The following is a 14,604-nucleotide window of genomic DNA, read 5'->3' on the forward strand; positions in this document are numbered from 1 at the left end:
GGGCTGTTTTAAATGCAAAGCTGTGGAAGTAGGGCGAGTTTTTTTGAGGGAAGAACCAGTATATGTTTCTCCTGTTCTTACATTTTTCCTTTAGTATCCACTTTTGGCCACTACCAAGGGCAGGATAGTACGGTAGATTTGCAGCAGATCCTTTGTGTGACCCTGTATGGATGTACCTATCTTACTTTTAGTAAGCAGAAGAGCCTTATCAATTTTATTTATTTTAACTTTCAGTTTAAGAACTTTGTTAGAATAAGAAGTTGTTGAAGCTATCTTCTCCTCATTCATCTCCTCATCATTAGACACTTACTGGCTCTTAGGTCTCCTTTGTCATAGAACTCTGCAGGAATGCTATGATACCTGACAATTGTCTTCTCATCCTCAGAAAATGAGTTAAATGAGAGAGTTGGGAAGTAGCTGATTGCTTTTCTAGAAGACTGACTCTCACACCCTGCAAGAGCTGGCTAATCTGGAATAGTTTCATAAGAACTCAGTGCTTGCACTGGTTTAAAAGATAAATGGGATTGTTTTGAGTGTTTCTGTTTTCCTTTGGTCTCTGGAAAAATTGTCCTAATTAGGTGATCTTGCTTTCAAAGCTGACGCTACTACTTAGGAATCTGAATCCCCTTACAATAAACAAAATATTTCATTATGAGGTTTTTTTTTTTCCCTCTCTAATAATCTCAGGTTGAGAGATGGAGGGCAAAGAAATTGGGTTAGTAATGCCTTCCAGTCTGATAATATTTCTGTAGATTCTGTAGTTTTAGCCACATAACTCCTGGAAAGAAAAGCATTGTCCTGGCTGTGTATATCATTCAGGGGAACAGCACACAATATGCAGCAGTATCTCTGGCATTCCCCTTGCAATACTGGTCTTCTCATTTGGTGTGCCATTTTTTTTTCTGAATCCCACGTTGCTGTGTTGTCCTTGTGTCTAAGGGCACGAGACAGTACAGACTAAAAAATTATCACTGAATGAGTTACCTGACCCACCAGGATCACTGTAGCCAGAGAGGCTTTCAGAGCCTACCTTAGTTTAGACCACTAACTCCACTTAGGCAGCAATGTGAGAAGCTTTATGAAAATTCTACCCACCCTTAGTTTCCATCATCCTCTCACTAATGCGTGTCCTTGATCCCTTTTCCCTTCTTAGAGCTCTTGTCGCTCGCGCACGCATCCGTGTTAGGAGTGTGACATGAGTGTTGAGCCAGTGATGAGAGCAGATGGCGTGGAGCTTGGTGTGGAGAGATTTTGGGTGGGAATTCCACAGTCATCTCTATCAAGTGTCAGAATTCAGAACTCAAATAAGGAGTGAGCTGCAGACTCAGTAAGTTTTGTTACTTCCTTGTTCTTCAGAAACTAGCTGGCTGAATTCCTGGATACAGGCAAGTCCAGCAGAGCTTTTAGAGTTGATGAAGACTGATCCTTTTCTGTTTAAAAACAATGCTTACATTAGCAGGGAGGTTTGAAATCCACTGTGTTACAAGCAAAAGCAATAAAAAAGGTTCAAAGGTATTTCAAAAGCAACAGAACCTTGCAAATGGTTCCTTGAGCTGGCTTCTAGGTATTTCTGCTGCCAAATTCACTCATGTGAGAAAACTGTGAATTTCAAAAGATACCCTGTCTGAGGAGCCAGACCATCTGACTTTGTATGTCTGTTCTACAACCTGAGGGTCCTTTATTTTCAACCCTGCCTGCATTCTTTGTCTCTGGAGCTGCAAAGGTTATTTCTGTTTATAGATACAGTACTATGAGTAGTGTATCTCTACTGTCAGGTGAAAATAGTTTCCCTAAGAGGCATTTGCATAGGCCTGAACATTTTTACAAATTGCCTCCACATAAGGGCACATTTTAAGGCAAATGGTAATATATAGGTTTTTATATATGTGGTTTTTTAAGGTCAGTTTAAATGGAGTATCTTTAGAGAAAAGTCTTGTTTGTTCAGAGCATTAAAAATCACGGTAGGAAACAAAGGCTGTAATAATTATATTTCTGAAAACTCTTGCTGAAGAAGTGTTGTTTCTATATTCATGTCAATGCACTGCCATTGCTCACAGAAAATTTCCAAACTTTACAGCTTTTAACCCTTTCCAGATTTTTTTTTCCTGGATTCAGCAGAAATTCATTGTGTGATTTCCGGGGTTGTCCTGTGCAGAGCCAGGAGCTGAACTCAATGACCCTTGTCAGTCCCTTCTCACCCAAGATATTCTATGAGTCTATGATTCTATTTAGCTTCAGGATCAGAGTAAAGAGAAAGTAACCAAAAACCATTGCTTGGAAAGGGGTGTATCCCTCCCAAGAGGCTGTTCAGGCTTTGGTTAAAAGTAAATAATATCACAATGACTTTATTTTTCTGTAATCCTGAAAAACCCACAAATTGCAAATGGCTTTAAAATCCAGAAATGTTTTCTTGTATTTTCCTTTAGCACAAAATATTGCAGGAAACATTCCTTGGGGGGTTTTTGTGTTTTCTCTGGGTTTTTTTGGTTTTTCTCTGTGTTTCTCTCTGAAAAAAATTCAGTCATTCTCTTTACAATGTGCTGCTGTAAATCCTCAGTAAGAGAGGGAGTATTTGCTTCTCTCCCATCATTGATACAGTTGATCCTCATGTCCCAGTGAAGGGTCCCGTTCCCTCCAGCAGCGACACCAAAAGTGAGACACCTGAAATTGTCATGGCCTGATGGATATGTCTGGAAGCCCAGATGAAAATGCAGGGATAGAAGTGACCAAAAATTCAATCTGTGCAAGGAACCTGAATTGCAGCTATCAAAACTACCTTCTGTATTTGCCTCAGTTCCTTGTGAGCTACAGATCCCTTACTTTCTCATTTAACTGCAAGATAGGCTTCGGACAAACAAAATTTGTTGTTTATTGTGTTCCAGATCTTTGACTGTCCACGGCTAAAGTTTTCTGAAATTCCTCAGAGACTCACTAACCTACTGCTGCCGCCAGACCCGATAGTGATAAACCACATCATCAGGTAAGCTGGTTGGTCAGCTCAGCGCTGTCCTGTGCAAAACACTCACTAGATAAAGAACAGAAAGAGCTGCAGTAGGTGTAGGGACCAAAATTCAGTTTTTATAACTTCCAGATGAATACCTTGGACTTTGGTGTGTGTTTGTTCTGTGTGTCATTCTAGTTTGTGTAGTTCTGAATTATTTTCACTAGCACGGCACCAATTTTCTAGGAGTATGACATACAGCTTTTATATTTTTAATATTTTTATATTTACTAGAGTACTTTGGTTGGGCTTTTTCCTAAGGAGAGAGGAATGAAAGTTTGAACGCACAAAAATAGATAAAAAAGAAATTGAAATGGGGTATTGGCCATCATGGGCAATCATTCTAATCACTGATATATTATGTAAAATATACAAGAGCGTTACAATTTCAAATGCAGGGCCAGTCCATGCATGCTTTGTTGAGATTGGGTCAGCTCCTTGACTGTTAGTCTTATCCTGAGAATGCCAAGGAGTCAAGAGATGTCCAGAGATTAACAACAAAGAATGTCTGGATTCAGAGGAGGTCATTGTGACCAAGATACTGAGCTCTTGTATCCTTGTCAATCCTGGCATAGCAGGTGAAACACAACTTTCAGCTCTCTTGGGCTCCTCCAGCATGTGCCTTATTTAAGTGACAGCTGTGTACATGGAGGAGGGGGATAAAGAGACTTCTGGGGGTTGCAACTTTACTGTTCAGATATTTCAATCCTTTCCAAGTTTCTTTGTGGTCAAGGTCAAAGCTCTGATTCTGGGTGTTTAAAAATTATTATTACTTAGGTTACTGATTTGATTTCCTACAGAATATATGAAATATATTTTTAAGCAAATGTTTCTGAATTTGCTTAAAATTGGTCTGTTTATTTTAAATTTGTAACATACATGATAAGAAGTTTAAATATTACATAGGCTGTGAAAATAAAGTTTGCTTTTTGACTCATTTGAATGTATCAAACAGAGTAATGAAAAAGCAGCTTGGTGGCCTTGCAGATTGAGGGCTGTGTACGTACTGTCATTGGGCACAATTCAGTAACCTGTCTGATATTCCACAAAAAAGCCGAGGTCCTCAGAGATAGACAGTCATTGCTTAGAGAAAAATGACAAGGTGCTGATGATTGTGTTTCCGGGGCAGAGAGATGACAAAAAGGTGCTGGAGGGAGTGTTTTTTGCCAGGTACCAGCTAAAGAACAGGTGTGTGTCACAAAGCTACAGCTTTGTGTCTAGCAGCATTCTCTGATAGGCTGTGTGCACCACACGACACCTGACAACCTTAAATGGTACTGACATAACAGTGTGTACAAAGGAAGAACTGATTTCCTGGGAAGAGGTAGTACTTTTGCAGTGAAGTCTTTACAGTCTTGGGCTAAACTAAAGTAAATCTGGAAGTCTGTCACTGAATTTAAAGAAAGTAAGTAATTTTTAGACTCATAAAGTCACAGAATAATTTACAGTAGAAGGGATTACTGGTGGTCGTTGAGAGCTCCTCCATGCAAACTCTAATCAGGCTCAAAGTCTATCCAGAACTTAAGGATACTTAAGGGCCTGCTCCAACCAAGCTTAAAACAGGGTCTCACAAATGCTCTGCCCTGTCGCTCCACATTCAGTTTTTTAGAGTGAATGTAATGAGCCACTCAAACAGTATGCCTACTGCCTGTCCTGGTTTAATCCAATTTTCAGCATGTCCTGGTTTAATCTATTCTTAATCCATCCGCTTGTTCTCTCTCCAGCAGGGCAGGGGGAAGTGTTGAAAAGGTAAAAGGGAGAGAAAGACAGTATAACACTGATGATGATGATGATGATGGTGATGAACAAAATCCAACACTACAAGTGATACAGATAAAAACTATTGCTCACCACCAACTGACTGATGCCCAGCAAGACCCTGAGCAGTGAACACCTGCCCCAGTTTACTGCTCAGTATGGCACCACATGGTTTGGAATATCCCTTTGGTCAGTTGGGGTGAGCTGTCCCAGCTGTGTTCCTTCCAGCTCCTTGTGCACCCCAGCCTCCTCGCTGGTGGGAAGTGTGAGGAGCTGAAAAGGTCTTGACAGGCTGCAAGCAATGATCAGCAATAACAAAAATATATCTGTGTGACCAACCATTTCCAGCACAAATTCACAAAACAGCCCCATACCAGCTACTATGGAGAAAATTAACTCTATCCCAGACAAAACCAGCACACTACTACAGGAAATTTTCATCACTAGTGATCGTAAATGTATGTGTTTGGAATTCAGATAAATCCTCAGGCCTGCCTTTTACAGGAAGATCAAAATTATTAATTTTAGTTTTAGAGGATATGCACAGGGACATAAATGTGAAGTAATATAAACTCATTCTAGAAATTATAATAGTATTGTAGAATCACTCTCTGGGCACCAACAACCTCCCTTTTTGAAGAAAAAGAAGAAACAATGCAATGGAGTTCAAGTGGGCATAAAGTAGAGATGCTGGTAGAAGTCAAATCTTACCTGAGCTCAAGCTAGAAGTGGAGATTTTCTTCAGTTGCACTCCTGCTTGCAGCTGACATACATGGAATCAGAGGTAAAAATAATGACCTCTCTGGGATTTCCATTTCTGCAATGAAGCGAGACATCTTCCACACTATTAAAGAACACAAGCAGACTGCAAAGCATAGCTCTCCAATATTCTTCTAGTACAAACAGGTTATCTCTGGCATCCCCCTTTTTGACTACCATCATGATTTTCTAGAAACCAGTTCCGTATAGGGAGTGAATTGCCCGTGCTGCAGTGAGTTTCTGTTGCCTCTCACCCTAATCTCATGCTCCTCCAAGGGGAGGCTGGCCCTGTCTGTGCTTCAGCAGTCCACATGGCTGTCGCACTCTCCCAGGTGATCTCCTTTTGCCTTTTCTTCTCCAGGCTGGAGAAGCTCTTGCAGCTTCTCCTGGCAGGTCTGTGCTCCAGCCCCCAGCGTCCTACTCTGCTGAGCCTCTGCGGGCCTTGCTCCAGGGTGTCACATCTTTGTGGTCTTGTGCCCGCCGATCCAGATCCAGTTTCACCAGCATGGAGTAGCAAGGAAGAGCCTCTTTCCTGGGCTTGATGGCAAAACCTGTGCTAATGCAGCCCCTTTTGCAGCTGACCTTTGCTCTGGCTGCCTTACCCCTCAGACTCCTTCTGCACTTGTTGTCTGTCCCTTAGGGCCCCCAAGTCCTCTCCTGCCAACCTGTTTTCTACCCCACCGATGCCCACCTGTCCCCCTGCCCGGTGTGAGTCCATCCCAGGAGCAGAGCTTTTCCTGTGCTGACCTTTACCGTGCTGAAGTGCCGTGCTGTTTGTGCAGCCTGTCAGGGTCCCTGTGCACAGCCCTGCTGCCCTGACTGACTTGGGCTCGGGACTCTGGGAGGCCTGAGGACAGGACTCAGCCAGGAGCAATGGAGCCAGAGACAACGTGGAGCCTTCTCTGTGCCTTTCGACACGTGCAGCAGAACCAGACCTGGACCTGGGTTTTTCTTTAGCTTTCCTTCTGCTGCTCATCTTCTTGCTGGTGGCCACAGCATCACAGATTCTCAGAATGTTTGAGGTTGGAAGGGACTTCTGGAAATCATCTGGTTTAAATGCCCTCCCCTGCTCAAGCAGAGCCTCCTGTAGCAGGTTGGCTGCAGCTGTGTCCAGATGGCTTTGGAGTGTCTCCAACATGGGAGACTCTGGGCTGGGGGAAAGGCAGATGGGCTTTGAGGGTCTTACTGCAACTTGTGCTATTGCTTGGTCACCTTTACAGTAAAAACCTGTTTCCTGGTGTTCAGAAGGAGCCTCCTGTGTTTCAGTTTGCACCAACTGCCTCTTGTCCTGTCACTGAGGACTACTGAAAAGATCCTGGCTCTATCTTCTTTAAACCCTCCCTTCAAGTTTTGGTATGTTCCCTCCCCATCAGCTGCCTGTTTTCAAGGCTAATTAGTCCCAGACCTCTCAGCCTTTCCTCAGCTGTGAGGTGCTTTAATGCCTTAATCATCTTCATGGACCTTGCAAAATTCTCTCCAGTAGCTCCATATCTCTTGCCTTGGGGAGCCCAGCACTGAGCACAGTACTAGATGTGTGTCCTCATCGGTCTTGAGAATAGAGAAGGATCACCTTCTTCCACCTGCTTACAACACTCCTAATGCAATTCCATTCCTGGAAGTTCTTCTGCTCCCCCAAGTCAGTCAAGCTCAATTAGATCCCTTTTTTTTTAGTGAATTTTTTTTTTGCTACCTACTGAATTGCACACAACCCACACATTTGACAGGTAGGGTTGAGAAGCCAGCATTTTTATATTGCAAGTGACAGTGACTGAAGTCTGGTTTGCCAAATACTGCGCTGAAGACTGTTTTCTTGTTAAGAAACTTTAGTCTAACAATAAAGTAAATGTTAAGTCTAAAAGTTGGCAAACTAAAGATGAATTTAGGACAGGACAAACCAAAGAATCATACTGGTATTTAGTGTAACATGTCTCAGGAGGATGTTAGAAATTAAATTTGATGGTCTGGGCAAAAGCTCCAGCTCAAAAGTCTTTGAAATCTGACTGACAAAAGATGAGAGAATATACTAGAATAGGAAAATATATAAAGATACCCTATTCTTACACTTTTTTCACAGTATCTGCATCAGGCTTTATTGAAGAGTGAATTCTGGGCTGGTTGGAAATTAATTCTGATTCATTATGGCAGTTCTCATGATCTTGTGTTATACTCTCCATAGTGTTGACCCCAACGATCAGAAGAAGACGGCTTGTTATGACATAGATGTAGAAGTTGAAGACCCATTAAAGGGCCAGATGAGTAGTTTTCTTCTCTCAACAGCTAACCAACAGGAGATAACAGCATTGGATAACAAGGTATTAGCTCAAGAGTAAAGTATCCCATGGTCCATGTACTCATTGTGTAGCTTCACGTGTTTGGTGTCGTGTCAAACAGTAATGTTGTGAGATGGGGATTTGTGAAGGGCACGTGCTTTCAAGGGATGAATAAGCCAAAATGCAGTGGGAATAGATCAGGGTGAATGGCATTCCCACTTAGGATTTGATCCAAGGCCTGACATGGTTGTGGAGATGATAGAGTTTCACTGGTAGTGTACTAAGTCCCCTGACGCTTGAGAATCACCTGAACTGTATGATTAACTTTTTATTGAGAGGTCATGGTGTCTTGTTAAATTGCTAAGCCAGAGCTAGGAGAATCTCATACTCAAGTGTGGGGTTTATATTCATAACTGCAGAATGGCTCTCTGTATTAGGTGGTAATGCAGAATGTGCATGGCAGGAAAATCACTTGGACCACTTTGGCAGTTCTAAGTGTTAGTGGAAGAGGATCATGTGCACTTCAAATAATAATATCTGTCTTAAGGCAATGGTGGGTTTTGCAGGCTGTTTTAGGGATTCCTGTCCTAGGGGCTGTTAGCCAGTTCTGGCATGTGTCAATGGCTGATTCGGATTGGTAAGGGATAAACAAAAATGCCTTCTCAGAGCAAGGCCCAGGTTCTCTTTTGCTAATACAATTTGCTAATGCAAACAAATGTGTTAAGCTCTGGTCTTCATGCAGTTTTAAAGGGGTTCTGGGCACCAGCAATACAATGGATTCTGGTAACTGTTGCAGTGTCTTTGATGTCATGGCTCTTGAGGATGGTCCTTTTCAGCTGCTCAGTCAGTTGGTTCCCAGCCTATATAAGCGTGCAAGCAGCATGCATAGGGTTATTCTGTTCCCAGTCCCACTCAGCTTTTCCTCTGTCTATGGCACCTCATTTTTGAATATTTGCTACAGCATAGGGCAAGTTGTGATCAGTGAAGTTATTGAAGTCACTGCTGGGTGAATGGGCATGGGCTGCTCCTGTTACCCTGCCACGGAGTCCCCTCCTGGGAATTCGGCACACGCCAATGGAGTTCACTCCACACAACTACAGCATTTTACCAAAGAAGGAATGATTTTTAAGTTGACAGCAGCTGTCTTCTCTTAACATACCATGTAGTAGTTACACTAGTGGCCTTGATGGTATAACCAGATCAGGGGATAATTATTTTCTCCCACGTGCTTGGTCACCTTCACTGTTTTGGCAAAAGAGATGAATACCCGAAACTAAACAAGATAGGTTTACTATTTCAAGCTATAATGTTGGAGGAACAGGGCAGCAAAAGTTTGCTTTTGTGTGTGTCTATGTGCAAATAGTTCATGAGATGTCGTCCCATTCATACTTGGTGATTATCCATTATAGGACCTTGACTCCTCTTCAGTCTTCATTCTTTCCCACTAGCTAATGTTTCTGCCATAGTATTTCTAAAGATATGATTAATTTTCTATAAACCTTCCATACTCGTGATTTCTCATTGTTCACACTCTTCTTTTTGCAGTCATCATGACTTTTACAGGCTTTCTCTTAAGAAAAATCTAGAAGTCATGGCTATTCATTTGACATGGACTTGATCAGGAAACTGCTAGAGTTTTTAAGGATTACAGTAAAATATTGAATATATGATCATGATGGTAACCAGGGGAATAACTGCTTTCTTGCACTGGGCACTGCCTATCTGCATATTTGTATAGCACCTTTCCTCAAAGATCCCAGTCTTGGCAGGCAGAATGATTCTACACAGGAAATTATTACATTGTGCAGTGACATGGCTTAGTTCTGCATGCCATGTAGGAGTTCAGTGCAGGAAGTGAAGGAGAATCCTGTACATACTTGTATTGCAGAAGTACAAGTGAAACCAAAATGTAGTGGCAGGATTGCAGTTAAGTTGCTGCTTTTTGAATTGAAAAAGCCCTAGGAAGGGCTGCACAAGTCTGTGGTGTAGAATTGTCACCTTTGTACATTACCAGGAGTACAAAGACAGTAATGGAGCTGACCTGATGGTCACTGGAGCATGGGAGAAATTAAAGAATATCTGCTTTTTTTTTTTTTCTGTCAGATACATGAGACAATTGAATCCATAAATCAGCTAAAAATACAACGTGATTTTATGCTGAGTTTCTCCAAGGATCCCAAAGGATACATCCAAGACCTTCTCCGGTCCCAAAGCAGGGATCTTAAGGTGAGCTAAGGTTTGAAAAAGAATGAATACTGGAACCAGAATGGAAGAATTCTATCTAAATGTACAAGAGTGTATAGCCAATCATCTAGGATGGGTGATTGGTAGAAGACAGACAATGAGTGGAGTACTGCAATCCCAGAGAAAATAGGAAAGATAGTTTAGGAAAGGAAAGGTAGTTTAGGTTGGAGGAAAGATAGTTTAGGTTGTATTCCAGTTCCAGTGGAACAGTGGTGTTTCATGGGAATGGTAGATCAATTTGTGGCAACACAATAAGTTTGAAATGCAGGGCTTTGTTGATGTATTCTGTAAATTCAAAGCTGTGTAAAACTCCGCAGGAGCATCATACAGTACGAGAACACAATTTGGGTGTTTGTTCTTAATTTAATCTTATCCGGTGTCCTTGAGCTTATCTTTGAGATATACAAGAAATTAAATGTAAAGAAGGTCAGTTGTTTGCCAGCAAAAATTAATAATTTGTTCCTCATAGTTTCACATTTTCTGTCTTTAACTGACATGCCTTAAAATCAGTTGTATTATTGAATCCATGAAATTATTGGAATAAAATCATTGTGTCTTTCTTACATAATTGCCTGTTGTTAACTGAATAGTCTTCCCAAAGTCTACTCTTAAGATTATGGTTGTTACTATTTATATTGTATTCAAAGGGGACAGGCATCTGAAAGCATGTTTAAATAAATAAAGCAGACCTCTACTTGAGGAACTTACAAACAAAGGTGTTGTGGAGCTTCTCTAGCTATATACATGGAATAGTTGTTCAGTTTTCCCTGACTGAGAACTAGTCCCATAAGAGCCTTTTCTATTAAGGTTCTGCCCTGCTGGCATCAGAGCTGTGATTCCATAACACTGCTTTTCAAAATACCAATAACTATATTTACCTGTGACTCTGTGATGCAGGAGACATAGTCATCAGGATTCTGTTTTTTGTGGAATGGTTCCAACGCTCTGCTGCCCTATCCCTGGAGGCAGATTGGACAGGACTAGAGCACCTGATCTAGTGGAAGGTGTCCCTGCCCATTGCAGGGGTGTGGAATGAGATGAGCTGAAAGGTCCCTTCCAACACAAACCATTTGATCGTTCTATGATCCTGTTTTGGCAGTAAGCACACACTGTCCATTTGCTTTGGGCTTTGAGAACAGTTCTGACCATTTTTATGTGTCATGTAGATAAATTTTCACTGTGGGTAAATCTGAAAATTTCTCTGTGTGGTAGAAGAGCTATGGTGAAAAATGGTTTTATTTTTGTCACAGGTGATGACTGATGTGGTTGGAAACCCGGAGGAAGAACGGAGAGCTGAATTTTATCATGAGCCATGGTCTCAAGAAGCTGTGAGCAGATACTTCTACTGCAAGGTATGAAAGAAATATCCACACTACTGGCTTATAAATGCATCTCTTGCCACTGAGTAATTTAATCTGCTAAACTGTACAGTGTGTCTTTCTCTTTCAGATCCAGCAGCGCCGACAGGAATTGGAACAATCTTTGGGAGTGCGTAACACATAAGTACTGCTCACAACATTCCATTGGCATCAGGACCACCGAACCAGTGGACTTCTCAGTGTTACTTAGCTCACTGTTACACATGGACCTGCTTCCTGACTGGATGAGAACGTGCCGTCAACACACCAGTCAGAACACCAGCTTTAGAGTGACCCTTGAAATCTTGTCCAGGACGGGTGTCTCAAACCATTCCAAGCCAGAGACAGCACCATACAAGTGTCAGTGTGAAAGAAGACTAAAGGTTCACTCATCAACGCACATTGTTAAGTTTTAGTGGAAAGTTAGACACTACACAGCAAATCCTAATGGGCTATGCTTAGAATCATGGATGGCACCAATGGTGGAGGTTGAGATAGGTGTTCTAGGAGACTACAGATTTAGAGAAATAAATGCAGTTCTTACCCTATGGTACCCAAGAGTCTCAAACAGTAACTTATCTGGAATTAGACAAGATAGTCTTTCTTATAGCTGTGGAATGCTTTATATTCCTGAATAGAGTTTTTATTTCAGCCAAACCAGTGTAAGAAGCTATCTCACCATCTGAAAGAACAAACTAAGAACATTTGCATCCTGGAATGCAGAGCCCGTCTGGAAGAAAGACATATAGTCAGGCCATCTCTTCTGCAGATGCAAATAATTCCTCTTCCCTTTGTCCTGGCAGTGAAAGGTAGATTGCATCACATATCACTAGATGGGTATGATCTGTACACTGTACTGAGAGAAAGAGAATAATTCCTGGGATAAGAGCTTCTTATGCATCCTTAATATCAGTGGTATTAGCAACAAATGAGGCATTCTGAGAAAACTAAAATAACGTAATGGTGCTTTGCTGATGCCTGCCTTTAACACAGCAGATATTAACAATAAGTATATATGTAAAATACCAGATTATTTAAATGTTTCTCTGTGTGCCTGTAGGGTTCATCACTGAAAAGAACTTCCTAATTCTTGGTGTAGAATCCAAGATGCTTAATTTAATGTCACATGGTAGTTTTTTCTTTACTCAAGATGTTAACAGAGTCCCTGGATTGGTCTCACATTTTGATCATAGGTGAACTGCCTCTTACTATGAATTATTTAGCTCTCCCATACATGATACGTGATGGTTATTTTGGATGCTGTTGAGTTATAAAGCATATCAGCCTTAAATAGCACAGAGAGCATATCCCGTGGAAATCATCTTCTTTGTAAATGTATGACAAATTCAGATAATGGGAATTTATAGAATGATTACTTGGAAGCAGGGACATCTTCCTTAAATCCTTCCCCTCCTAATTTTTTGTAGTGCACAGATGTGCCATAATAAAGGCCCAATATAATTTCTAGTCCAAAAAGCAGCTGCCAAAGTATAACTGTCCATTTGATGTGGCATTCAAAATCCTCTTCTAGGTTACTCCTTTTCAACTCCATTCTTACACTCCTTGGGAAGAGAATCAAATTCACATGTGATATGGAAGGAAGGCAGCTCTTCTGAATAAATGCATTTTTTCTCTAGTGTTGTGTTTTCTGCTGTCTTTGCCAATTTCTCTCTTAGTTTAACTTAAACATTTCTTCTCTTCAGTCACAGAAGAGATAGGCTTCTCTTTACCCCTTTATTTAAAATCTTTGTTTTCACATTAATAGTGCCATAGCTTTTAGTCCATCCATGGTGTTCAGAGATGTCTTGGAAAATTTACTTTTGACTGAATCTATGTGATGGCAGTAGTCTCCCACAAAACCTGTTGGTGTGAGAAAAAGTACCTTATTGTCTGAGGCCTTTTTACATGGGAATGGCTTGATTTGGCATTTTTCTTTTTTGTGTTAACGCCTCTTTTCACAGTAAAATGTGAAATCCTGCAGTCTTAAACTGGTTATACTGAGGGACTGTGAGGCTGCCACAGTGATGGACTTGAAACGTTACTTAATTTAGGACTTCACTAATTGGACTAAAAGCAAGCATTATGAGTAAAAAACAGTGGGGGTCATCTGCTGCTGTGCTTCCATATTTGTTATGCTGCTGTGTCCGATGTATGCATGCTGCTCAGTGTAGAAAACTCTTGTCTGTATGTGGCAAACAGAGCAGCTACATTCAGGGGTATGCTCAGTCTGCAGGAATAAGAAATGCGTAGAAAAATATTCAAGGATATGAGAAGGGCACGGGACTGAGATTGATGCCTGCAGAATGTCTGCCAGGGAATTCTAGGGTTTGAGAGCCTTCCCACTGAAGTGGAAGATATTTATGAGCAATGCCAGCCATTTGCCACAGCTGACAACATACTGGAGTCCAGCCTGGTTTTAGAGCCTCTGTAGAACTAATTGGATGGATCTGGTTCCAAGTCTCTTTCAGAGCAAATGAACAAAACTAACGTGGTGCTGGTGCCAGTGTTCACAAGTGCATCACTGAAAGCTGAACCTCTGTCAAGCAGCAGTGTTATACTGAAATGGGTGTGTGCATGAATCAGCCACTGATTCTGGAGATCACAGTCCAGAATCTAAATTCTTATATTTCACTGTCTGTAAAAAAAGACTGGTCACTACCAGTGAGTCTTAGGACTAGCTGTCAGGTGTCTTTGCTTAAACTGGGGTTTGAGAGCTGTTCGGGTCTTACTGAATCAGAGAGAGAAAAATTTTGTTCTTTGTTCCATAGGTGCATCTAAGAGCTTGTTTGTTTGCAAAACAAAAAACTTTATTTGAAGACAAATAATGGAGCAATACTGGAAGCAACTAGACCAAGTGTTGCTTGAGCATTGAAAATGAAAGGTAGTTGAACTGAACAGGCAGGTAATTATGGCAGACTGTGAATGAGGAATTTCTTTTAACTTCAGGATGGTTGTCTTTTTCTGTGTATAAAAGACAAGAAGATGTTTCAGGGTCTTCATTTGCCACCGTACAGTACAAATCTATGCATACTGCAAAAAAACATTCTGTGCATAGAAGTAGTTCTTGTATAGATGATAATATAGATTGTTAGGAAATATAGCATCAAACTAGGAAAAGGTTCAATGGAATTCTGGAGTACCAGCAGGAGGGAAATGTATGTTGGAGCAGAAGTGTTGATGTGGCAGGTTAGAAACAGGTTTTTTTAGTCGTCTG

The 14,604-nt window shown here is 41.2% G+C and overlaps 1 protein-coding gene across 5 annotated transcripts in view; it reads left to right on the plus strand.

The window, feature by feature from the left end:
• The window catches only part of SMARCD3 (SWI/SNF related, matrix associated, actin dependent regulator of chromatin, subfamily d, member 3), a 71,541-nt gene extending 58,515 nt beyond the window's left edge, over positions 1–13,026 (plus strand). For all 5 annotated transcript variants that reach the window (XM_041471023.1, XM_041471021.1, XM_041471024.1 and 2 more), the window contains exons 9-13: positions 2,883–2,980; positions 7,695–7,830; positions 9,892–10,014; positions 11,283–11,384; positions 11,482–13,026. In XM_041471023.1, the coding sequence (XP_041326957.1) occupies positions 2,883–2,980; positions 7,695–7,830; positions 9,892–10,014; positions 11,283–11,384; positions 11,482–11,535 (513 nt within the window). In that variant the 3' untranslated portion in view covers positions 11,536–13,026. The remainder of the gene's footprint in view (positions 1–2,882; positions 2,981–7,694; positions 7,831–9,891; positions 10,015–11,282; positions 11,385–11,481) is intronic.
• The last annotated feature ends 1,578 nt before the right edge of the window (positions 13,027–14,604 follow it).

Source organism: Pyrgilauda ruficollis, unplaced genomic scaffold (genome assembly GCF_017590135.1).
Source record: "Pyrgilauda ruficollis isolate IOZ18807 unplaced genomic scaffold, ASM1759013v1 scaffold252, whole genome shotgun sequence".
In the NCBI taxonomy this organism is placed as follows: Eukaryota; Metazoa; Chordata; class Aves; order Passeriformes; family Passeridae; genus Pyrgilauda; species Pyrgilauda ruficollis.